General features: G+C 44.1%; 1 protein-coding gene across 1 annotated transcript in view; it reads right to left on the bottom strand.

Moving 5' to 3' along the window:
- NGLY1 (N-glycanase 1) overlaps positions 1-23,143 on the bottom strand; it is a 56,964-nt gene extending 33,821 nt beyond the window's left edge. The window contains exons 1-3 of the mRNA XM_043968010.1: positions 22,972-23,143; positions 7,277-7,391; positions 5,751-5,996 (exon numbers count right to left, since the gene is read on the bottom strand). Of these exons, the coding sequence (XP_043823945.1) occupies positions 5,751-5,996; positions 7,277-7,391; positions 22,972-23,111 (501 nt within the window). The 5' untranslated portion in view covers positions 23,112-23,143. The remainder of the gene's footprint in view (positions 1-5,750; positions 5,997-7,276; positions 7,392-22,971) is intronic.
- Between the last annotated feature and the right edge of the window lie 3,292 nt (positions 23,144-26,435).

The following is a 26,435-nucleotide window of genomic DNA, read 5'->3' as shown; positions in this document are numbered from 1 at the left end:
ATATTCTTTGATTCACAGAGCTTCTACTTATTTAGTGCTTCTTTATTCTCTGTATTCTTCATGAAATTAAGACTTCTGCGGTACCTATTTAAGGTTTTCTCTTACAAAGAGTTTGTTATTGGTTTATAGGTCTTATTCCCATCTCCCTTTCTCTCAGAAATATAAGTTCCTGAGGGTAAAAGAGCAGATATTGTTCCATGGTAGGGATTTTCCCACCCCCCCACCCCCAACACCTTTTAACTCAGAATCTCTTCCTGGATCCACGTCCTCACTCTTTTGGATTCCAGCTGCCTCCAAGAACTCTCCTCCTCCTGAGGCAGGATGAGCAAGTCCCTCTCTCCCTTTACAGAAGATCTCTAGTCTTCCATGAGCTTATTCATCAGGGTAACTCCCTCCCACCACTGGAACAAATTTTCCTCATTCTTTCATCCTTTTTCAGTTCCTTCCTTTGCCACCTTGATCATTTTCCTGTAGGCTGTCTTCTTCCAGAGAGAATACAGGAGTTATTTCCCCTTCATTCTTAGCCTTTGACTTGGTTAAAATACATTACACGTTCGCCTCTATCTTCTTTGTCCCCTACCCCCTTTTTTTACACCCTTCCATTTTGTAAATTTCCATTTTATAATTCAGTCCTACCAAAAAAAAGGGACTCACTTGTAGGTGAGGTGTTTTGAGGGTTTAGTCTATGATGTTTCTATTTGAGTTCTGCTTTCACCCTTGTATACATTTAAAGAAAAATTTTTAATGATTTATCAAGTTGTTCTTTCGTTGTTGTTGTCCTAGGGTTGATTTGTTTACCCAACCATTCTGTTGCCTGGCATGTTTGAGAAGCAAACAATTTCTTCAAGTCTGGTTATATGTCTAGGAATGTTCTGAATGTCTCTTTTTTATTGAACATCTTATTTTCATTTATGTTTAGGTTCAGATTTATAGTATATGTCACCTGGGTTTCATCTTGAGCGCCTTTTGGTGTTTGGGATACATTATTCCATTCCATCCTTTAGTTTCTGGTGGGTTCAGAATAGGCTTATGTTGTCTGAACTTCATTTCCTTTTATTTGAAAGTCTTTTTCCTGGCTGCCTGGAAAATCTGCTATTTCAAAGGAATCATTAAATTTAACCACCACGTCTCTTGGAGTTTGCAGCATATGTTTGTTTTTTTCCTTTATAGAGGCAATCTATAGATTCTTTTGATTGGCAATTTGTTTTCTGTGTTCAGGAGTTTGGGGCACTTTTCTTGTACCATTTCTTGCATTACAGTGTTCAGGTTTTTTGACTTGTATCCTTCTGGGAGACCGATAATGCTTAAGTGGTCACTAAATAGCCTATCTTTGAGATCTATATATTTTACTTGTAGGGAAATCATGCTTTATTAAAATGTTACAGATTTTGATTCTCTTCTTCTAGACTGTTCTTCACTTCCATGTATTTGCATTCCCAGTTATCCTCTCTTTTGTTTTGTTGGTGAGACTTGTCACCATGGATTCCAGTTTTTTCTTTATGCTAAGTTCTTTTTCCTATGTAAGTTATATATTCTGCTCTCACAATTCTTATTTCTCTTTTAAACCATTCAAGAACATCCCACTGTGGTCCCATGCTGTCTTCAGGATATATAGGGTCCTCTGCCTCATGAGGAGTTTATTCATTTTCTTTTGTCCTGCAATACTTATTCATAGAGGAATGGATTTTTTTTATCTGATCCCGAAGCCATATTTCCTCTTGCAATCACTATCTTCCCTGTTTTTTTATCTGCTGATATTCTAGGTCTTTAATTGAGTTTTCTTCTTCTGTTACTTCCACTGTAACAGTAGCACCTACCTCACAGGGTTGTTGTGGAGATCACAGGAGATAACTGTAAAGTATACGGCATGGTGTCTGACACACAGGCCCCTTTCCTTCCCTCTTGGAGAGATAAGAGTAAATATTCTGTGGCCCTATTCCTGGCCTGCAGGCTGAGTCTCAGATCCCTACTCCTGGGGGATGATGATCAGAACTGGCGTAGGCCTTACTTCCTGGCAGGCATTCATCTTAGATTTCCCTCCCCCAAGGGCCTGATTGAAGTAAGAGGGTGAAGGGTCCTTTCCATGCTCAGGGGTCTTGCTCCACAGTTCTCTTCTCCTCCAGGGATCTGACCATGATGAGGGCCTTTGCCCCCAAGGGCTGAGTCCATGGTCCCCCTCCTCCAGATATTGGGACCAGATCACCCCAATGAAGCATTTTAATCCATGGGATCCTGTTTCTTCTGAACCTTTTGAAATGTTTTCCCTGAATCTAGGATGCATGTCAGACTATGCCTAGATGTTTTTCTTACCAAATTCTAAGAGAAATGGATCACTTCCCTTGAGGGTTCCCATAACTCCCACCTCTGCAAACAGTTCTTCTGTGTTACTACAAATTAGATACAGAATAAAATTTTCTCTGGTTGGATCCATCACCTTTCATAAAATAAAGTTATAACTAAGGTCATTCAAGAAGCAGAGAGTTCCAGAAGATGTGTAGTTAAGTGGAGTACCCCATTATTGCTATCTCATGCCTCTGGACTAAATTATCCCTAAGGTATGATTCAGGTAAACAATACATTCCAATTCTTAACATTTTTAAAAGCAGAATTGTCACAAGTACCCCAGAAAGAGTTGCTGATAGATTATAAGCATTCTGGCTACAAAGTGTATGACTGACATATAGAGAGATCAAGATGTAGTTTTTATTTCTGGAACCAGAATTTGGTTGAACAATATAATGGTGTTTTAATTTTTTAATTGAGTGTGCAGAGATCTGTGGTTGGAATGACCCAAAATCAATACCACAATATTAACCTCCAAAACATTTGAAATGAAAAGTGAAAGAAGGGTTCTCTGAAAACTAATTCAGTAGATAGAGTCTCTAAACCAGAACAATAACAACAGAAATATATTAGTCCAGGTAAATAGGCCCTTATTTTTAAAAAGTGATATAAATTTCTTTAAAACTGAAAGTGTTGGGGGCACCTAGGTGACACAGTGGATAAAGTACTGGCCCTGGATCCAGGAGGACCCAAGTTAAAATCCAGCCTCAGACACTTGACACTTACTAGCTGTGTGACTCTGTGCAAGTCACTTAACCCTCATTGCCCTGCAAAAAACAAACAAGCAAAAAAACCCTGAAACCTGAAGTCTTATAGTAGGGGGCAGCTAGGTGGCACAGTGGATAAAGCACTGGCCTTGGATTCAGGAGGACCTGAATTCAAATCCAACCTCAGACACTTGACACTTAACTAGCTGTGTGACCCTGGGCAAGTCACTTAACCCTCATTGCCCTGCAAAAAAATAAATTAATTAATTAAAAAAAAAAGAAGTCTTATAGTAAACTCTTAAGTAACATATAGAGGTGAAGTAGCAAATCTTAAGAAGAGAATTTTTTTTTAACAAGAACATAATTAGGAAGTAAAAAAGCCAAGAGAAAAAAAAAAGCCAAGAAGTCCTTAACTCTGCAGCCTACTTCTCCTCAATATTAATGACAAGGGACTAATTATCTTTCATGAGCAGGAATAACAGGGCTATTATTCTTTCAGCAGTAAAGAAGAGATGTAAAAAACAGATAACAATATGAAAAGACATGTGAATGTAACAGAATACTATTGTGCTGTAAGAAATCGTGAAAGGGACAGTTTCAGAGAAACCTGGAGGACTTCTAAGAACTGATGCATAATCAAATGAGCAGAGCCAGGATCATTTATAGGGCAACAACATTATAAAGACAAACAACTTTGAAAAACTTAAGAAATGTCAACAACAGACTGAAAAACCACAATGCCAGAAAACCAAGGAAGAAAAATGTTACCCACCATCTCACAGAAAGGTAAAGGCCTTAAGGTAAATAATAGTCTGGGGATTTGTTTTGCTCAACTACACATATTCAGTGTAAGGTTTTGTTTTTCTTTCTTTCCCCAATAAGGAAGTAGGAGGGAAAGAAGATAGATTTTTGTTAAATGGAAAAAAAAATTTAAGAAGAAAGAACCACTAGACAAAAACAAAGGGATAAATGACTCAGAGGAAGACAGACTTCTTCTGTTTGATTCTTTTTTTTTTTTTTTTTTGCAGGGCAATGAGGGTTAAGTGACTTGCCCAGGGTCACAGAGCTAGTAAGAGTCAAGTGTGTAAGGCTGGATTTGAACTCAGGTCCTCCTGAATCCAGGGCTGGTGCTTTATCCACAGCGCCACCTAGGTGTCCAAGACAGCCTTCTTCTAACCCATTAGCCTTTCGTCTCAAGGAGTAGTCCATAGCCTTCCCAGAATAGATAAAAAGTTGTGGATATGTTCTGTGACCCTAACAGGGGCGGAAAGGTGGGTGGTTCTGAAATTATTCAGTCTAAAGAAAAGATCTAATCATTTAACAATATCTCTTGTAAAGGGCTGCTAGAGAGACAATAGTGAAAAACTAATTTTTTTTTTTTGCTCAAGAAAGAACAAAAGGCTATGGGCTTAAGCTGACAAGAGACAGACGTAGTCGGGAATAAGACTTTTCTGACAGTAATTATGGAATGAGTTAGCATGGAAGACTTTAGCATCTTCTTGTATGGAGACATCTGTAAAAACAGGATGAATTCCTGGCTGAATAGCAAGTGTACTGGATAAGCCAGGGGACGGACCAGATGACCTCTCTGGGTTCCTTCCAACCCTTAAATTCTAAGTAAATGTGTCTGTAGTTGTGTGTGTTTATAGGTAAAGTTCACAACTTGTAACATTCATCATCAGAAAATGGCAACTGCATTATACAGTAGGTCTGACCGCTGCCAGGCCAATCAGGAGGACTGGGTTCATGGTCAACTACTGAAAAGTAGATGTTTACCTTTGATTAGGGTGAGAACAGCCAGGTCAACAAAGACTCAACCTACAACTTTCTTGGACCGCCATGTCTATCACTGACTGACTTTAGGCTAAGCACCAATTTATACTGCTGATCTATGTTAACGGCATGAGTGTGAATCAATGAGCTGCTATGATTATCAAAAAAATTCAGACCCCAAAGAATGCTATTAGTATTCTCTGAGAAATGATATGACAAAAACTTACTATAGATTCACCAATAATTTTAAATAAACTTATATGTTATTAATCAAAACAGTACCTATTGGTTTGGTTTTTTTTTTTTTTTTCAGGGCAATGGGGGTTAAGTGACTTGCCCAGGGTCACACAGCTAGTAAGTGTCAAGTGTCTGAGGCCAGATTTGAACTCAGGAACTCCTGAATCCAGGGCCGGTGCTTTATCCACTGTGCCACCTAGCCGCCCCCCCCCCCCCCCCCGCCCCCTGCCATTGTTTTTAAAATGGTAACTTGTGGGAAATATATCATCCTGTCTACAGCAACTGTTTGCTTACTTATTATATTTAAGTCATTTAATAAGCTGGATCCCTTACAATTGCTTTATCAGGCCCACAGTTTAGGAACTACAACTTTAAATAAAAAATGAAGCAGGATATAGGGGACAATTATAAATAACTTAGCATCTCATCATTATAATAAAACATCAACATAAAGGTACAAGTGTCAAGAAAAGAGAACATTTTTCCTAATCCCATGACAAGTCATGCAGCCACATAACCATTTTAAAGGCAACTATGAAGCATTCCCTGTGTGGGGATAAGAAGTCCCAAGAATAATCAGCATAAGACTCAGGAAATGATTTATAAATGGCCTCTCTCTCAGAGGGACTTGTCGATATTATTCTATTTAAATATATATTTTTTAAATGTAATAATCAAACCCGGAATTACCGTTGGAGCAGAGTGTGTAGGTGTTGGCTGTAGCTGACTGTTCACTGGGCTGGGTGTTAATTCGGCAGGATTGGAAAGCTGAGCTGTCATGGGCTGAGCATCAGTCCTGGGTCTTTGAGATGAATCTACTTTGTGGGTCTTATTTGAGTCATTCAATCTGTTACTTCTCTCTATGGCAATAAGGTCACGGATTTTCTGGAGCTGCTCAACTGATGCTTTCTTAGGAAACACAAGATGTGTCTCTCCCTGAAACATACGAAAATATACAGATTCATCCTTTGTTCTATGCTTAGAGTGCCTTATTCTTTGTTAGAAAACAAGGTGACAGAGCATGCATAAAATGCCTACTATATAAGAATGATAACTAACATTTATATACCATGTAGTATGTACCATGCACCATGCTAAGCACTTTACAATTATTACGGCATCTGATACAACAACCCTAGGAGATAGGTGCTATTAGGATTCCCATTTTAAAGTTAAGGAAACTGAAGCAGACAGAGGTGAAATGATTTTCCCAGAGTCTTCCTGGGGTAGGATTTGAACTCACATGTCCTTGAGTTCAGGCCCAGTTTTCCGTGCACTATGGCGATACCACCAACAATTAGCTCATAGAGACCAAGGTCTAGTTTGTCCTAGACACATGCAACCAGAACCAAGTAGACTGTTCTCAGCTTATTAGAACACAATTCTTGAACTACCTTATTCAGGCAAAGAGCTTTTTTAAAAGATCTTTTCTTGGGGCAGCTAGGTGGCACAGTGGATAAAGCACTGGCCCTGGATTCAGGAGTACCTGAGTTCAAATCCAGCCTCAGACACTTGACACTTACTAGCTGTGTGACCCTGGGCAAGTCACTTAACCCCCATTGCCCCGCAAAAAAAAAAAAAAAAAAAAAAAAGATCTTTTCTTTTTGTAGTTTAGTCCAGAAAGTCTTTAAATCAGCTATGAGTATGTATGTGTTCCCCTTTCCTTTGGAAAAAGACAAAAACCAAAGCCACCAAGCCCAAGTATTCCCCAAACAATCAAAAAGGACTCTGGGTGACAGAGTGGACAGAACAGCAGGCTTTGAGTCCAAGGACCTTGGGTTTAAATCCCCACTCTGCCTCTTCCTTCCTGTGTCCTGACCTCTGTATAGTCTGAGGTCCTTTCCATCTTTAAATTTACTGTGATATGATCAAATTGAAATTGATAATAGACAGAGATGGCAGGGCATCAGGGAGAGTCAGGGGCATTGGCGCTCACACACATTTTCTAGAAGTTCATTCTCAAATCCAAAATAATAATAATAACGACAATAATAATCTACGGTACTCTATTTAACCTAAGAGATTCAGCCCAGTAAAAGAAGAGATGACACACACTGGGGTTTGCCTAAGGCTAAGAACTAAAGAATTAGTTGACCATTTGAAGGATGGTACTAGCAGTGAAGCACATGTCCACACATAAGCCAAGATGTCCACACCTTGATAGACAAGATAAGCGTGAGGAGGATAAGATCTACAAGTGCCTGCAAAATACTTACTTCTTCAAACCCCATTTCAAACAAGCATTCAACTGCTCCTCTGACAGGCAAGAGTCTGGTAGAAAAGGCTGCATTTCCAATCCGGATAGATCTGTATTTCTCATCGTTAGGGTTTCTGGTAAGAAAAACAAAAATTTCACTTCTGGCTGCTCCCTTAATTGTACACAGCACCTCATACTTTCTGACATCTTTTCATTTCCAAGATCTCAGTGTATTCCAGCGTAAGGTAAGTAAGGCAGGTATTACTGCCCACGTCTATGCTCCTCAATCTAAAGATAGGTAAAATCTGAGGTCCAGAAGGGTTATCAGGGATTTGGTCAGTTACATGATGTTAACGCTAACATCCAGATCAGAGAAAGGAGCGTGGTAGACTAAATGTGTAGAAGAGGAGAGCCCAGGATGGCTGTCAGTGCAAAGAACTGTTACAACTATAAACCTTTAGGGAATGTCTAAGGAGCTACAAAAAATAAAGAAAAAAGACCGAACATTCGCAGGAATGAAAGAGTCAGGTAAGACTATTGCACAACCGATTGGCTTAGTTTTCTAAGTTCTGTTGATGATGTTATTTTGACTTCACAGTCATTTCAGGTGTCTTCCTCCCCACCCACCCCCAACCAACTCAGGGAGCACTGCCTTGTAACAACAACAACAACACAGGGAAGCCAAACCGATGGAGAGTCACCACGTCTCTGCCAGTGAAACCTCCAAAGCAACAAATGAATTACATATTGGAAGTGGTGTATTACAAGGGAAAGAGACAGAACAGAGGCAAATTCCTTATTCCCAAAGCCGCGGTTTCTTCTTTGGTAAAGCTGGCATTGATAACACTTGCACAGCCACCTCACAGTACCAGATAAATGTGCTACAAGCGTCTTTAAAACACAACCAATGAACATTTTCATTTTTTCTACCATGTGTTCCTTTTTCTTTAATGTTACCAGACAACTCATCTGACTGTTTCCTCTAGAAATTCTGGTTCTTCCTTTCTCCTCTCCAGTCCTCTTTCTTTTTAGCAAAGATCTGTCACCTCCCCTGTAGCCATCCCCTGCCCATCCCCTCTTCCCTACCTCCTTTTGGTCTGAGGGCCCAATGTCTTTAGTAGCTACATAAACATAATATCCTTCTTTTGAATTCTTGCTCTGGAGTCAGAGAAAGCTTGAGTTTGACCTCTTTCCACAGGAGACTGTTATGTTGCCCAAACTCTCTTCCCCATAACCTCTTGGAAATGTTTTGACTGGGGCAGCTAGATGGCGCAGTGGATAGAGCACTATCCCTGGATTCAGGAGGACCTGAGTTCAAATCCGGCCTCAGACACTTGACACTTACTAGCTGTGTGACCCTGGGAAAGTCACTTAACCCCAACTGCCTCACCCCCAAAAAATGTTTTGAGGGGGTTCATCCTCTAATTCAACAGTTTCTACTTAGTGCTTATCTGTATATAATTTTAAAAGTCTGACAGATGCTTCAGGGTTTGCAAAGTTCTTCACACACATGATCTCTTGTAAGTCTCATGGTCACATTGTGAGGGAGATAAAACAGCTAATATACCATTGAATAGATGAAGAACCTGAGGTTCAGAGTGACTTGCCTGAGGCCCCAAAGCCTTTACGGACCAGGAGAAGGACACAGGCCCAAGGATTCCTGACTCAAATCTAACGTTTTATCAAGTGGATCTCTGTTGTGGCTTTCCCAGCTTTTCTTCCTGGGTTCCCAGACTGTATCGCCCATCATGCCACACTCCTGTGTGCACAAAGACCTTGTCTGCAGGGAGCTGGCAGTTTCATGGGGGTGGGAGCGTGTGCAAAGGGAATGAGAGGTGCTCGAATACAATGCAGAGCAGAGAAGGGGAAGGCAAAGCTCGGGGCATTTTGAGAAAATACGGGGCAGGAAAGACGGCTCTCAGCAGTGGGGCTGTCATCACAGCTTCTTGGGAGGGGAAGCCCTGGGCTGGGCCTTTTGGATCCAAGCACTGGAAGGAAAAGAAAGCTGTTTTTATGGGAAGAGATAAAGAAGGATAGTCCCCTCCTCCAGACTATGCACCTCTGGCCTGGCTGACTGTACCAGCCTCCTAATGGGTCTCCCTGCCTCTGGCCTTCCCTTCCCCTCCAATCCATCATTCACTGGCAAAATAACCTTCCCAATGCACGGGCCTAGGTCACTCCCACACTCTGCTGATGTTCATTTACTCCCTGTGGCCTTTAGGATAAAATATTAACCTCAAATTCCTATGAGAAGGAGTTAAAAACAGGTTAAGCCTTAGGAACATTCTTTGAGCGGCGGAGGACAGTGAGGCCCCAATGAGGCCAGCCTGAGAGGGGTGACGGCTGGCCGCAAACAAGAAGAGCAGAGGCAGACGTGAATCTGAGAATGAAATCTCGGATGAGGCGCTCCCTTACCAGAGTCTCTTTCAGTAATAAGAGGGTCTGTGATGTTAAACCCCAACACCTTCTGAGGAACAAAAACGTTAAGCTGCAAAACCATCCCACACCTCTCACCACTGGCTCCCCTGTCCAGTAACAAGACAAGGATCCCGTGGGCAAGATAGGTGAATAGACTAAGCTTTCCCAGCGCATCTAAAGTGTCCGAGGCATCCCTACCCCCATTCCCTGACTCTCCTGTTTCTGTGAAGACCCCCCCCCCCCCCCCCGCTTCTCCCTGCAGTCACTCAGTCTTACCTCTCCACAGATCTCATCACTTATGGAGTCTTGTCAATTCTACTTCCCCAGTACCTCTCATCCATCCCCTTCTCTCTATTCACACTTCTACTATGCCAGGGTAGGCCCTCATCATCTCTTGACTGATTTACTTCAATAACCTAACTAACTGGTCACTCTCCACTCCATACCATCCCATATGCTGGTGCCAAAATGTTATTCCTTAAAAATGAGATCAGACCAAGTCACTCCTCAGAGAAGGAAATGCCGTGGCTCCCTATTTTCTCAAGGATCAAATACAAACAGCTGTTTAACATTAAAGCCCTTCGCAATCCAGCTCCAACCAACACTTCCAGGCTTACTGTATATAACTCCCTTTGACACATTTTAAGGTCCAGTCAAACGGGTTTTCTTGTTCTTCCTCACACATAACTTTCCATCTCACGTTATCACACTTTGCACAGGAGGCACCCACTCCACTTCCTGGAATATACTTCCTCATAACATCCACCTTCCAAAAACTCCTAGTTTTCTTCCAAGCTCAGCTCAAATGCTACCTCTTACTGGTCTTTTTTTGGCTTCACCAAAGCCCCTGAATTACCTTTTATTTAATTTGAATATACTTAGGTGTATGTATTGTCTCACCCAATAGAACACAAGCTCCTTGAGGGTGTACTTTCATTTTGTCTTTGTATCTCTGGTGCCCAGTACAATGCCTGGCACATAGTAGGTGCTTAATAAATGTTTACTGACTGATTGATGGTGGTGGACATTAGACTAATTCATTCTCTCTCTCTCTCTCTCTCTCTCTCTCTCTCTCTCTCTCTCCAAACTGCAAGATGGAATAATCACTTCCCCAAAAATGTTTGCTTCATTTCAATCTTGGTAACCAATTTCTCATTTTTGGTCAGAATAAAGTAGAGAGTATCAGTTCCCCTCATCACGTCCAAGGGATGAATGATCATCATTAGGGGGCAGCTAAGTGGAATGGCTAGAGCGCTGGTCCTCTTCAAGAATGAGGGACAAACCAAACAAGATCATCATTAAAAGAGCCCATACATTTAGTAGCTATTCTGCTTTGGGTCCTACACTATACTTCAAGAAGTAGAAAAGACTGACGTCTCCCACGGCTACTGTGTCACGCTTCTGTTTCAGGCTTGCCGTGTTTCCCAAGTCCTTCATTTATTTCCTACTTTTGTCTAGGTGGTCTATCATATACTGCCTGAACATGATCTTCAATTCTCCCTCCACTGCTTTTGTATCCAAAGGCTTCACTGTCATTCCTTATTCCTCTAGTCACTCCTTATCATCCTGCATCAAATAAATGTATCTCTTTTTTTGTTTGTTTGTTTTTTGTTTTTTGCACGGCAATGAGGGTTAAGTGACTTGCCCAGGGTCACACAGCTAGTAAGTGTCAAGTGTCTGAGGCCGGATTTGAACCCAGGTACTCCTGAATCTAGGGCCGGTGCTTTACCACTGCGCCATCTAGCTGCCCCTAAATGTATCTTAATATACAATGTTGTTCTGCTCTGCCCCATGAGATCTAGTCTGCTCCCGTTAAAGTATACCTTCCCAGCAGCATGTTTCAGACATGAGTTCCATCCCATCAAGTCTTAAATGAGACTTGTTTGGTTAGACTTAGGATCTCTTGTATACCCTGCTTGTTACCCTCTCATGTACAAACACCTGGGGACGCAGGTTTTGGTGGTGCTTTCTCGGATCCTATGTCCTCTGAAAGACTGGGCATCTCTACCGCCACCCTTCTTCCTTGTTGCAGCAGCTCTCGCATCTAACTTTTTTTTTTTTGCGGGGCAATTGGGGTTAAGTGACTTGCCCAGGGTCACACAGCTAGTAAGTGTTAAGTGTCTGAGGCCGGATTTGAACTCAGGTACTCCTGACTCCAGGGCCGGTGCTCTATCCACTGCGCCACCTAGCTGCCCTTTTTTTTTTGTTTCTCGCATCTAACTTGGTGGTTCTGGCCAGGCAGGCTTCTACTTCCCTCTGCCTTTTCAGCGTATAACCCTTTTGGTTCCATTTGTGACACTGGAGGCCAGACAAACCTATGCTTCAACACTCCTCTAAGGGTGTACCCTACCTCTGAGCCAAAGCGCATCCCTCTCATGCTTAAAAAACCCAAATCTGGTTCCCAGCCACCACCTTCTTAACCAGCTCTTAACTTCTCAACTCTGAAGTTCTTGCCCACCATCAGCAGCAGGCAGGAAAATACAACCAGCGTCCTGAAGCTTTCCGCTCCTTGTCGCCCTCCCTAACAGCACTTTCTAGGTTCCTTCTGGAAGGATCACCTCCCTGGAGGCTCAGGAGCTAACTTTCCCCCTGGGGAGCACAGCATCACATACTTAAATCTAGAAGAGGGAGCACTAACACCCAGAAGGAACAGGGAACATTTCCTGGAGGAGGGAGCACCTGCAGCTGACCCAGTTTTTAAGGTACAGCTGGAGAATGATTTGCTCCTCACTTCCCACCCCTCTAGTCCTCTGGCAGTTGAACCCCCTACTCTATAACCCAAACTGGTCTTTTACTTTCCCCCAGGATTGTGAACTAGCACATTAATGGAGTCGCCAGGGCTCTTGTTGTGGGAATGGAAATAATGCCCACTTTTTCTTAAAAGGCAGTTAATAGGGCAGCTAGGTGGCGCAGTGGATAAAGCACCGACCCTGGATTCAGGAGCACCTGATTTCAAATCCAGCCTCAGACACTTGACATTTACCAGCTGTGTGACTCTGGGCAAGTCACTTAACCCCCATTGCACTGCAAAAAAAAATTTAATAATAGCAATAATAATAATAATACTAATTAAAAAGGCAGTTAATGTCTTCAAGACTCCACTGAACTGATGAAAAAGTATCTATTAAGCACTTCCTGTGGGTCAGGAATCATGCAAGCGATAGGGAAAGAAATGCCAACAAGCCAAAACAGAGCCTGTCCTCATGGAACTGACATTCAAATGGGGAAGATAACACCAAAAGGGCTGCACATGTCAGCATGGTTGGGGAACGGCTGGACTGGGGTGGCAAGAGAAGCTTAAAGCTCACCCATCACCAAGCCTGCTGACAGACTGCAGCGCACCTGAGTCCATGAAGCCGCACAAGTCCAGCTGGGCCTTGGCTCTTGGCTGGTAGAAGACCATGAGCAAGGCAAAAAGGCAAGGGAGCTGTACTCAGCTCAATCAGTCCTGTATCCTTAGCTCATCTCCTTCCCCTCCTGTGGTTACCCAGAGCACCTTCTGGACCAGGACTGTCTTATTTCTCTCCATTTTTAACCAGAGGTACTAGCCCAACCCGGGCGGTCCTCCCTTATTCCACCTATGCCCGCAATTTCATTCTGGAAAAAATAAATGGGATCTAAAAATGTGTGGCCTAGAGCGCTGCCTGCCATATCTTTGCCACCTTACTTCTTCAATCTCTTACAATATAATTTTTATTCCGCATTCAACTCTAACTATCCTTTGATTAGCGTGACCTTCTTGCTCAGATTCAAAGCTCTTTCCAGTTCACTGACAAGCCTTACTAGGTGCTTACTATGTAGAAGGCATCCTGTCCAGACACAAATACAGAGCGGAAAACCACTGAGAGATAAAGGGTTCCAGGACAACAGGAGGCCGTCCAGAAGGAAGCTAAAAGGGACCCCAGAGGTCATCTACTTCAGCTCCAAGGGGTGGGGGATGGGGAAGTGGAGAGGTGTCAGGCACCCACAATGCTGCCTGAATCTGAGTCAAATGAAATTGGGAAATACCCCAAAAGGTAAATAAAAATACAATAGAACATAGATCATGTTAGCAGGTGGATTTCTAAGCTAATAAGCCTCTTTGGGGAATCCTATCTAGGTTCAGTGGCCCTGTTTCTATTTGAGTTTGACACCCAGGTATAGAGGACAGAAGAAAGGACTGGGTTTGATATGGATCAGGCACCTACTAGCTGTGCAACTCTGCTTTTTCATTTTTATGTTTAAATAGTATTTTATTGTTACCAATTACACGTAAAGACATTTTTTACCATCTATTTTTTGAAAGATTTTGAGTTCCAAATTTTTCTTCCTACCTTCCTCTCCTTCCTTGCCCAAGATACCTAGCAATCTAATCTAGGATATACATGTGGAATCACATACAACCTTTTTTCATGTTGTGAAAAAACCAGAATAAAAGGAAAACACACACACAAGTGAAAATAGCATGCTTCAATCTACATTCAGACTCCATCAATTCTTTCTCTGGATGTGGACAGCATTTTCCATCATGAGTCTTTTGGAACTGTCTTAAGCTTCAAGACTCTGGACAAGTCACTTGCCCTCTCTGGCCTTCAGTTTCCTCTTCTGTGAAATGAGGGGCTTTGCTTTGCTTTCCTTTTCAGCTCTAACTCTACGATCCTATAAACTCATTTTACAAACAATGAAAAACACAGGCCCAGAACCTTTATGATCTGTCCAGGATCGCACAGGTCTAACAGCTGAATATTCAAACCCAATTTCTCTGATTCCAAATCTTGCGTGTGGTCTTTCTACTACACCACACTATCTTCCATCGTTAAAGTAAATGCCCCACATGACATATTTTGATTCCTACCCCTCACTCTAATTCCTATCACTTTGTTATGACACAGGATGACTTCCTCAGAACTAGACCCCAGAAGCTGTCACAGAAGCCCAATCACCCCAGATCACCCAGCCTTTCCTTGGAGACCCACAGGGAGTTTGGAGAACCTCAGGACCTCCTGAGGCAGCCCACTCCCCTTTAGGACAGCTCAAATCGTTAGCTCCTGGGGCTCTCTATCAAGCCTAAAGGTGCCTGCCCCCACTGCCTAGTTCTCTCTTGAGTTAAACAGAACAAAATCTAATTCCTCTTCTACATTTTCCACCTTTACAGCAAACATTCAAAAACCGCTATTACGATGCCGCTATTTCTTTTCTTTATTCCTCAATTTTCCAGTCTCCAAAGTTAAGCAACCACTGACAATGGCTCAACAACTGTGTGTGTTAGTTCTTTCAGCACCTGAACATGTTGTAAAGATACCTAAGCCTGGTGACGAAATCATCAGGGCCAGCTAGATAATGTCTTACTATCCATCTCCATAATTATCTTGAGTATTACCTTACTGTGCAAGTCTCTTTCTGCTTGGCGGAGAAAACAAAAACAGTAAACTGAGCAGCTCTGCCTCTTCTGGTCAGTGGTTTTAACGTGGTTCCATATCCAAATAGAACAGGGGTTCTATCCCTTCTTTGATCCTCTTTTCCCAAATAGAGCTTTAAAAAAAACCCACCCTGGGGCAGCTGGGTGGCAGAGTGGATAGAGCACTGGCCCTGGAGTCAGGAGTACCTGAGTTCAAATCCGGCCTCAGACATTTAACACTTTCCAGCTGTGTGACCCTGGGCAAGTCACTTAACCCCAATTGCCTCACTAAAAAAAACAAAAACAAAAAAACCCACCCTTCTTGTTGTCCTTGGACTTCCTCAGAACCTTCAATTCAGCACCCCACTAGTCAGCCAGGACCCTGCCAGGCCTTTGTATTCATGCTTGGTCACTGGACCTGGCTTCCTTCCTGTGTACAGCCTTTTAAATATGTCAGTTATTCAGTGAGTTTCCTATGCATCTAGAGCCAGCCTCTTTAGAGAGCTTCCACTATTCTTCCAAACTGGAATTATTTCTGTTTTTAGAATTACATTCTTAAGAGCTTTTCCTAAATAACTTTAGGCCATGGGATCTTTCCTATCGTTTTTCTGAACTCTTTGAAAAATGCTCCCCAAAACATAGGCTGCCTGTGAAAGGTTTCCTGGCTTTGTTCTTCATCATAGCTTCTAAGATGCAGCAGTCACCCCCTCTCAAGGAAGGTTCTCATCATTTCCACTTCAGCAATCCATTTCTCTGGGTCCTATTCTCCAGCTGTTCTGGCTCCTTTTTCTTAAATCTTGGCAGAAAAGACTGGTTGGAGAGGTCAGTAAGAGAACCCTGGGAAGGCAGCATCAACACGTCCATTCTCTTAAAGAGAGATTGTTTATGTCCATGAAGCCTCTTAGAAAAGTCAGACAAAGAGAAAGGTCCCAGGCATAGGAAATATTTATACAATCAAAGAGAGTTGCAAAGAAAAATAGGTCCACATCAATTGAGAAATGGCTTAACAAACTCTGGTATCTTTATGGGATGAAATGCTACTTTACTACAGGAAATGATAAATATGAAGAACTTGGGAAGAGTTGCATAAATTGATGACAACAGAGAAGGCAGAAGAAATAATTCAGATGATGAATATATTATAAAGGAAAACACTTGAAAGACTTCAAAATTATGATCAATGCAGCAATCAAGCTATTACTTTAAAGAAGTGTTGTCAAACTAAAATAGAAATGGATTTTTGTGGCCACACTGAGTTAGAAAACCACAAAGTAACATTATCTATGTTTTATTGTTTTTATTTATTTTGTTAAACATTCTCAATTCCATTTTCTTTTGGGCAGAGTAATGAAGGTTAAGTGATTTGCCCAGGGTCACACAGCCAGTAAGTGTCAAGTGTCCGAGGCCGAATTTGAACTCAGGTCCTCCTGAATCCAGGGCCAGTGCACTATCCATCCTTGACTTCCCTAATATCATCTGGCATGTTGACTATCATCTCCTTGAAATATTCTAACCTGAAAATTATTTCCAAAATCCCGCATCATTCTGGTTTTTCTTCTATCCCTTTCAACTGTTCCTCACTTGGAGGCCTTCTCTAAAGTTCTGAATTTGGTCTCTTTTTCTCTTTCAACTCTGTCCCTTGGCAATCTCATGCTGACATAGATGACCCCCAGATCCAGAATTCCAATCCTGCCCTCTTTTCTGTGGTCCAGATGTGATGCAATGGAAAGAACACTGGTTTTGGAGCCAGAAGAGGCAGATTTGAATTATGGCTCTGCCATTTACTGTATGATCTTAGTAGGCAGGTCAGCAAACCTTTCCAGGCCTCAGCTTCCTCATGTGTAGAAGGAAGGAGTTAGACAAGACAAAAGCCCTTCTCTTGCTAAACTCCAGCTCTCAGTGACCTCATCGTTAATCAGCATCACAAAGCAGAAGACTCAGATTTATTTATTCAACTGGTCCCTCAGCAAGGCTTCAGTTTCACCATCAGCGGACTAGAGGACATTTTAAAAAGGATGTATGGGAAACATATTTCTCACCTCGATGTTCATGAAGCTACGTCCACCCAAACTGACTGCCTCTGTCCCTCCCACTCGATGCTCCATCTCTAGTGTCCCCACCCCCCTCTCTTCCATCTTCCATAGTTGAAGAACCTGTGAAATTTTTCCTGATTCCTCCTTGCTACTGTGCTCCCCGACCACTCATATTTAATGATTTTATATTGCTTGACTGATTGATTGCATTAATACTCCTCCAAGACCAGCATCTATCCCTATTCAACTGAAGAAGTATATGGTGTTTAAGTATAAGACGCTTTCAAGGAAGGACAGACCATGTACACAGATGACACAAGGCAAGCAGCGATGGGTTCAAAGAAGAAATCCAGACAATACGCTCTCAGACTACTTGAGGGAAAGGCCACACAGAGATGGTACCTGGGTAGAATCTTGGAAGCAGATAAAGTTTCTGAATTGGCTGGAGAGAGAGAGAGCGCATCGTAGCCTGTTGGGACACAAAGTAGCACCAAGAGCCAATCTTCCAAAGATGTGCTCAAGGATATGCAGTTCTCAAATAAAAATAGAAGATTCTAAACGGCTACAAAAAGACATTATTGGAACCCCTAAAAGCAACAAAAATGTATATTAAAGCAGTTGTGAGATTTTGCCTCTCCTAGTGCCAAGATGACAGATGATGTTGGTAGTCAGTGCTGATGGGCCTGGGGGAAGCCATACACCCTGACACTGCTGCTCAGGCTATGAAGGGGTCCGGTCATTTTAAGAATCAATTTGTCATTATGAAATAAAAATGGCTAAACTTTTCATACCCTTCCATTCAAAGATGTCACTCCTGATAAGCAAATACCCCGAGGAAGTCAAAGTCAGAAACGAAGGTCCAGGACACAGTAAAGGCATTCACAGTAGTGCTTTCTGTGGTCAGAAATAACGGAAAAATAAAAATGGGACCAATCACCTGACAGACGGATGGCTGAAAACAGTATGGTTACGTGAATGTATTGGGATATTATTGTGCATCAATAAATGACAAAGAAAAGTTATTTAGAGAAAGAGGAGGAGATCCCTGTGAACAGATGCAGGAGGAAATAAACAGAAGACAGCGATATAAACAAAGCAGCATCATAAATGATAAAGTCAATTAACCAGCATTTATGAAACACCACGAGTCAAGCTCTTAGGAGGTGCTGGAGACATAAAGACAAGGAGGAAGCTGTTCCTGGTTTCCAAAAGCAAATGTTGGGGAAAACAACATGTATGTGCCTGAGGAACCACAAAGAACACACAAGGCAAATGCCAAGTAATTTCAGGAGGGCACTGGGGAGGGCACTACTATTTGGAAAGAAGTGGGGAGGCATGAATGAAAGACTTGGTAGTGAGTACCCCAACTAAGGCAGTGGTCGGGGGCAGAGACAAAAACAAGACCACTTGGTGACTAAGTTGGCATGAGAAGTAAGGGAGAGGGAAAGGTCAAAGAGAACCTACAGTTGGGTTTTTGGGGTTTTTTGGGGGGGTGAGGCAATTGGGGTTAAGTGACTTGCCCAGGGTCACATAGCTAGTGTCAAGTGTCTAAGGCCAGATTTGAACTCAGGTCCTCCTGACTCCAGGGCTGGTGCTCTATCCACTGCGCCACCTAGCTGCCCCCGAACCTACAGATTTTAAATTTGTGAAACATGGTGGTGCCTGAAGTCAGAGGGAGGAACAGATTTAAGAAGTGAATGGGCTGAGTTTGGGCCAAGCTGAGTTTTAAGTGCTGGTGGGACATCCAGTGAAAAACTCCTAGAACCAAATGGAGATGCAGGTCTGGAACTGACTCAGAGGATCAAGACCGGAACCATACTTCAAAGGGTCTTAAATGCTGGACTAAAGAATGTGTGTGTTATACTAGCGGTAACAGGGGGTAACCCAAGGGGCTGGGACAGGGAAATAATAGGACCAGAAGTGTGCTTTTGGAAAATTATTTTAGTAGCTATACAAAGAATAGAGATTGGAGGTAGAAAACCAATTAGGAGGCTATTGTAATAGTCAAGTGGTGATAAGGGCCTGAACTAGGGGAGTAGCAATGTGAACAGAGAAGAGAGGAGGAGTGGAAAGAGGTGTGGAGGAACACTACAGGACTCAGCCACTTGATTTGATTCTCTAGGGGCTAAGAGGGGAGTGAAAGTCAAAGATGAATCCGGGGTTTTGAATCCTCATGACTAGGTGAATACTGGTGCCACTAACGATAAGAGTTTCAAGGAGGGTTGTATGGGGGAGGGGGCAGTGATAAGGGGAGGAGAATAATATGCTGAGTTTAGGATGCTGGCATGTCATCCAGACAGATCTATAGAACAGGCAGCTGAGAAAGGAGTTCAGCAGAGATTCGGGCTGGCTACAGTATGACCTTGAATAAGTAAGTCTCTCCATGCCTCATAAAATGAGGAGGTTTGACTAGCTTTGGGTCATTTGCTAATTTGATGAGAATGCCACCTAAAGCTGTATTCATGATATGGATGGAGGAACAGATGGCATGGTTAACAAATCTGCACATGACACAAGGCTAGGAGGGAAAGCTAAGACAGAATTCAAAAGGATCTGGGGGCCAGACCCAAAGCTCAGTAAGAGTGAGTAGCAAAGTAACAAAAAGAAAGCAAATATAATCTTAGGATACGCTGAGAGAGAAACCGCTTCCAGGAAGAGAGACTCTAGCCCGGTGAGACCTCATCTCTTCGCAGTTCTGGGCATCCTGATTCAAGGACACTGATAAGCTGAAGTATCCAGAGGACAACTGGATATGGTAAAGGGACCTGAGTCCACATCTCCTGAAGAAACCGGAGACTGCTTAGTTTGAAGAAGACTCGGGGACATGATCGCTGCCTCCAAGTAGCAGTGCCAGTGGAAACTGCAAAGCAGCCAATTGAGGCCAGACATCAGGAAAATCTTCCTCACAATTACAGCTGTCCCAAAATGCCAAGGGCTGCCTGGAGGGGCGGGAGCTTCCCCTTCCTTGAAGTTCTCCAGGCAGAGACTGGACAACCACTTGTCTATGTTAGAGGATCGATTCCTTTCAGGTATGGGTTGCATTGACAGCTTCTAGTCCCTTCTAAATTTCAAATCCTACACTCTGTGATCTCTGTATAGCTTTGGTTTTCACCTGAAGTGATCAAGGAACCCGTGAGAGCAGCTGAAATAGCTAGCCAACTAGCTAGAATATTTATTACTATATGCCGAGATCTGGGACTTTTACAAGTAAAAAAAGCACACTAGTTGGTTGGTCCCCATCTTCAAACAATTTACATTCTAAAGGGGAGAGACAACACATAAAGATCACTAAGGGAGGGAAGCAGAGGCTCAGGAAAGAGCCTGGAGGGGGGGGGGGTCGGGAACACAAGCTTGGGAGTGGGAGATGGAGAAGGCATAACAAGATAGGCAGGAAAGGCCCCTTCCTCAAGGATCACTAAGAAGGTCCATCTAGAAAATGAGGAGGAAAACAGGAGCATGTGGAGCATCAGAATGTTCAGGAAGGTGAGGGCTGAGAAAAGGCACTGGATTTAGCAATTAAGAGATCACTGCGGGGAGGGGAGTTGGGGGGGGCAGCTAGGTGGCGAACTGGATAGAGTACCAGCCCTGAGTCGGGAGGACCTGAGTTCAAATCCGACCTCAGCCACTTGACACTTACTAGCTGTGTGACCCTGGGCAAGTCACTTAACTCCAATTGCCTCACTGAGAGAGAGAGAAAAAGAGAGAGAGAGAGAGAGAGAGAGAGAGAGAGAGAGAGAAAGAGAGAGATCACTGACCCCTTCTGAGAAAGATACAATCAATGGTTGGTTGGGGTGACAGACTACGTCTAAGTGAGAACTGAAAGCAGTAAACAAGGCTACTCTTTCCAGGGGTCCAACAGGGGGGAGGCAGGAGAAAGGGAGAATTTTCTGTAGGTTTTAAATGTTTTAAAAATGTAGATTTTTAATTTCCAATTCAATGACTTTTTATTAAGCACCTGAGTTCAAGGCACTCCTTTGGGTAGCCCAGAAATACTGAGATACATTATTTCTGGAAATTAGAGTCAGGTCAAGTTATATAGGATCTTATCTTCAGTAAAGCTTCAGTCATTTATCATGAGGTAAAACAAATGTGTCCGACCCAGTTTCTGGATGTTGTAGACACCATGAATCTTGTTAACTCTCCCCGACTCTAGTATTTTCAACGGTTTCCATTAGGGAGTACCAGTTCACAAAGCACTCTCTGTGAGTTATTATCCTAATTGAGAAGATGATTATCTCTCCACACTTTGTATTTCAGAAGCTTGAAGTTCAATGTCTGTAGAGCTCACCAAGCAGTCATACTGACAAGAGAGGTATGTATCACTGCAAATACAGAAAATAAAATGACTATCTCTGGCTCCCTCTTTTAAAGGAGTGACAAAGGGGGCCAGTCTGGGACTAGTTGGGGAAATGAAAGAACTCCCATAAAATGCCAACTACAGGGCTTTTCATCACACCTACTGTATGCACCGGGAATCCCTATCCCCTTTCTAGATTATAAACATATACAAGTGTGTGGGGGCTTGTGACTTAATGCCCATGCCCTGTCTCATAAGGTCTTCAATAAACGTGTTGCCTAATATATATTCATAGGTTAGAATGAACCCCATAGCCAGTGTTAATATGAGGGGAATTTCTCAAAGCTCATAAGCATTCCGGTTCCATTAGGTTGAAAGAGGAAATGATTCTTGGATATTTTTGCCTACCACCCCTCCCTGCTCCTTTACAGACACCTAGGACTAAAAGGAGCAGGGCAGGTGGAGAGGCAACAACTGGCTCTCTTTAGTTCTTCAGAGCCGGAGAGAAATGGGATCTGAAGTGGCTCCACGCGGCCTCTTTAGCCTCCCCGGGAATGAGTGGGCAAATTCAGCACATCTGGGGCGGTGCCACAGAAAGAAGAGGTGGAGACTAGTGTAGTAGATCATGATTACCTAGATGGGAATATCTTCGACAGGACTCTGCACACATTAGCCCCTCAAATTCAGATTAAAGGGACAGAGGTGCCCAAATAAACGTGCTATTAGTACGGAATAATCACTCCAAGTATGGTCCCTGCAATAATGGCTTGTAAATGACGTCCAGTGAAATGTATCCACAATCTTAAAATGGATAATAATCCGTCTATCAGACTGATGGCAGACAGCACATGGCTGATTAGTCAGAAAATCAAAGGTGGGAAGAATAAGTTAGGTCATTACAGTGAACTTCCAGTAAAGCTGATCAGAAGCTGGAAGGTAGCTAGCTTGAAAGAAATAAAAAGTGTACTTTCACCCAGAAATGAACCTCGCCGTGTTTCTCTGGCTACAGGAAAAAAAGCAAAGCCACATCTGACTTACCCAAGGTAACTAGGTTTATTGTCTCTCGTACACGCGGCTTAACCCAACACACACAGCCCGAATTAATACTTAGAGGTCAATGACGAAAAGAAAGCGATGCCCCAAACCCCCAAGCCGAACCTCCAGAACATGCCCTCCCAAGGTCTCACTGACAACTTCAGAAATGTACACAACTGATTTTAAAGCAGAGAAGGCAAATTCACTTCTCCTGGGGGGTGGGAAGCCTTTGACCTGTGTGTAGTTTTGCAACGAGGAGGGGGATGGTTTCGGTCCTGATCCTCCCCCTCCCACAGGACGTGCCCAAGGACGCTGACCCATGCACAGCCTTGCTCGCTGCCGAGTGGGCGTCCCCAGGACCCCCAGAAAGGGCAGGAGGCCAGAGGCTGCAAGTCTGCCGCAGTCCCTCCCCCCCGCGCCAATCCCCGGGGCTAGTCCCTAGCACACTTGGCGCGCCGCCCCCTCCCCAGCACCCCCGGGTGGCCACGTGCGGGCATGACCCAGCAGCTGCCGCGGAGCGGCCGGGCCGGACCGGGCCGGGCCAGGGGTCTTACCGCAGGATGTTGTCGGCGTAGGTGAGCAGCAGTCGGGAGGCCTCCAGGAACGTTTCACGGGGGTTCTGGCAGAGCTCCGAGACGGCCCTGGACAGGGCGGCCGCCGAGGGGCCGAGCGCGGCGGCGGCCGCAGCAGCCATCCTGCTCGGCTCCGGCTCAGCTCCGGCTCGGACTCCTCTTCCTCCTCCTCCTCCTCCTCCTCCTCCTCCTCCGGCCCCCGCCCCCTGCACTGAGCAAGCGCCCGCCCCGCCCGCCTGCCGGGCCGCCGGGGGATGGAGCGAGCCGCGGCCACGCGCGCTCGGCTCCTGCCGGGGACTCTGCGTGGGGAGGGCGCGTCCTTGGCACGCCCGAGGCCGGGGGCTGAGGCCCTTCTCTCCCCGCCGCTGTCCGGTGTGGCCGGCCTCGCACTCCCCACGCGCTCGCGTGCAGACCCGGCCCGGGGCGCAGGCCTCACGCGCGGACCCCCGCCCCCCGCGGAAAGAGGCTCCCCCCTGGGCCGGCCAAGGCCGAGGACCAGCCCCGAGGGCCCGCCGCTCAGTCCTGCCGCTCCGGGGCCTTGGAAACGTTGAGCCCTGGCCCGAGGCGCCCGTGGGCAATTCTTTTAGTCATTGCGGGCCTCGGGCGCATTACCTGGCGCTGCTGCGTGACCTCGGGCGCCCTCCCGGCCGGCCCAGCGCCCGCAGCTTGTGAGTTTCATTTTTGCGAGTTTCATTTCTGCCTTTGTGCCTTCAGCGCTGATGGCTTCTTAACAGACGGTCCTTCTCCGTAGGAATCCCAGGGCCTCCTAAGTGGATATTTGGGGCCTCGCGCACTCCGGGACCCTTCTCTTCTCAGTGATCCTGGCCAACATGTTGCTTCAGCTTCCTTTTCCATCCTTTGGATCATTCTTGGGGACCCCTGACATTATCAGAGCTCGGTTTGGATGATTTGGGATAAGTGTCCCTCTCAATAAACTCCAAGCATCAAATTCTAATCTGAATCCCTGACTGGCATTTAAAATCCTTCACAACTTCGACCCAAACCTTTCTAGTATCGGGTACATGACCCATTCACAGCTCTAGCTCTGCCAGACCCGGCTTCTTGCCTTTGCTCACACATGACATTCCTTGACCCGTCTTTCTGCCGTTACACATGTCGTCCCCTCTGTCGCGGACGCACTCCCTTCTCTTTGAGGCCTCAGAGCACCCCTAATTATATTCAAAGCTAAGCTCAAGTCCCACCTCCAACCCCGGGCCTTGCTGATACCTCCAAGCTGCTAGTGCCCCCTCCCCCCAAGTCTATTCTGTATCAATATGAACAGTCCAGTGTGTTGTCTTCCTGAGGGAATGTGAGGAAACAGGAACTCCTTCAGTTTTGTCCCCATCTCCCCAGCACCCAAACGTCTAGAATCAAATAAGATAGAGAGCACACCATTTCACCACTGTTTCAGTCTCTAATTAGGTTAATGGTGAGACTGGCAGCTTGCTATATCTTTTTCTTCTCCCTTCCATTTGAACCCCTGACCTGGTAAGACAAGCATTTCTAATGCTGTAAGACTCGACAAAGAAGCCCTTCTCAGGCCCCAGTCTTAAAGCCCAGACCAGAAAATGACAAAAAGTGACAAAAATGACTGGTGGAAAAGCTTTGGTTCTTGTGTCACAGTAAATGACCTTGTCATTGATCATCCCGGAGATCTGATCCTCAGTCTCCTCTATAAAATGAAGGGTGTGGACTAGTTTCTGAGGTCCTTTCCGGATCTAAATCTATGAACAGTCTATGTAAGCCATACCACATACACACACACACACACACACACACACACACGTGTGTGTGTGTGTGTGTATATATGTATATGTATATATATACATGTGTGTATAATAAATTAGATATACGCTATTAATATATTAATTATACATAAATGTATATTTCACAAATTCTTATGTTACATATGTGCCTCATACTATATCTATTATTATCTATTATGTATTAAACATGTGCCTTATAATTTTCCTGATTTGATCCAATAACTTGGCAAGGGATTCAGAAAGTCCTCTCTCCAGCCATATCCCATGATGCTTTCTTCCTCCTAAACCTATTTTTGATCTTCCCTATTTCTCACCACTCTGATTTCCCCTTCCTCCCTTCCATAAATCAGTTCTCGGGTTCACCACTTTGCCTTTACTGTGTCTCCACAATCAAATCTTTAGTCCCTTATCACCGCCATGCCCCACTACAGGAGTTAGTGCCACCATCTGCCTCCTTGGTCAGGTCCTTGAAAGAGCATTCCAAGCTCTGCCCTGTGCACTCTAACCCTCTCATCAGCTGGCATGGGTTCAATTGTCCTCTCAGTGCAGGTGACTCCTGCATCTATATGGCCTGAGCTTCAGTCCTCCATCAACAACTGGCCCCTGAACAAGTTCTGTAGGCATGTCACACTAAACAGGTCTCCATTTTTCTTCTAGAACCAATCCTTCTTCCTAATTCTCCTATTTCTGCTGAGGGCACCACCATCTTTCCAGTTACCTCGGTTTGCACCCTCAGTCATGATCAATTCTTTACTCTTCTCCGTTCCCCATATTCAGCTAGTCTTATAACATCTCCAACATCTGGCCTCTTCTCCCTGATTGCCTGACTACTGCCCTGATTCAGCCCTTTTCACCTCCCACCTTGATTATTGAAACAGTCTCCTAATCCTGTCTCTCTCCTCTCCAGTCTGTCCTTCTCAGAGCTGACAAAGTGATATTCCTATGCATGTGTTTGACCAAGTTAACTAAAAAAAAGCTCCAATGGCTTGCTTCCTATTGCTGATAGGATAAAATACCAGCACCTGTGTCATTCAGAGTCCCTTATAGTCTCCATCTAGGTCACTTGACAGCTAGGTGAATTGTGGATAGGGCACTGGACTTGGAGCCATGAGGACCTGAGTTCAAATCCTTTAGACACTGGAGCATGATATCACTTAACCTGGCACACAGTCCTCATTTGTAGATTAATTGATTCCCCACAGCAAATCCCTAGTTTGATATATAGTGGTCTACTTCTTTTGTCATTGTAATCTTTTCTTTCCCTTGATAGGACTTAATAACTAATGGGTTTGCCACGTCTGATTACATTCAGAAAACATCTCTCCTCAATGTGTACTCCTTAGGTTTTGTCTCTGAACCTTTTATATCCCTTCCCTGGGCATCTTTTTTGGGTCCAAGAACCACTGATAGTGGTTAGTTTGGTCTTGGAATCAGTTCTTGGGTTCCTATCTTACCTCTGGCATAAACTTGCTGTGTGACTATAGCTAAATCAGTTAACCTCTTATTGCCCCAGGCAATTCCAAAACTACAGGTTGCAGTGGCTGATTTACATAGATGGAAAGAGTTCTTCTAATTGGAATTCTTCCATGCTCACAAGTGGATCCTCTCCCATCAACCAAATGCCAAACAAAACACAAGACCCCACAGTGCCACAAGGTAATAAATAAAAATTAGCCATAA

This window comes from Dromiciops gliroides, chromosome 5 (assembly GCF_019393635.1).
Source record: "Dromiciops gliroides isolate mDroGli1 chromosome 5, mDroGli1.pri, whole genome shotgun sequence".
Classification (NCBI taxonomy): domain Eukaryota; kingdom Metazoa; phylum Chordata; class Mammalia; order Microbiotheria; family Microbiotheriidae; genus Dromiciops; species Dromiciops gliroides.
Note: the sequence above shows the minus strand (reverse complement) of the source record. Positions and strands in the feature narration are given on the sequence as shown.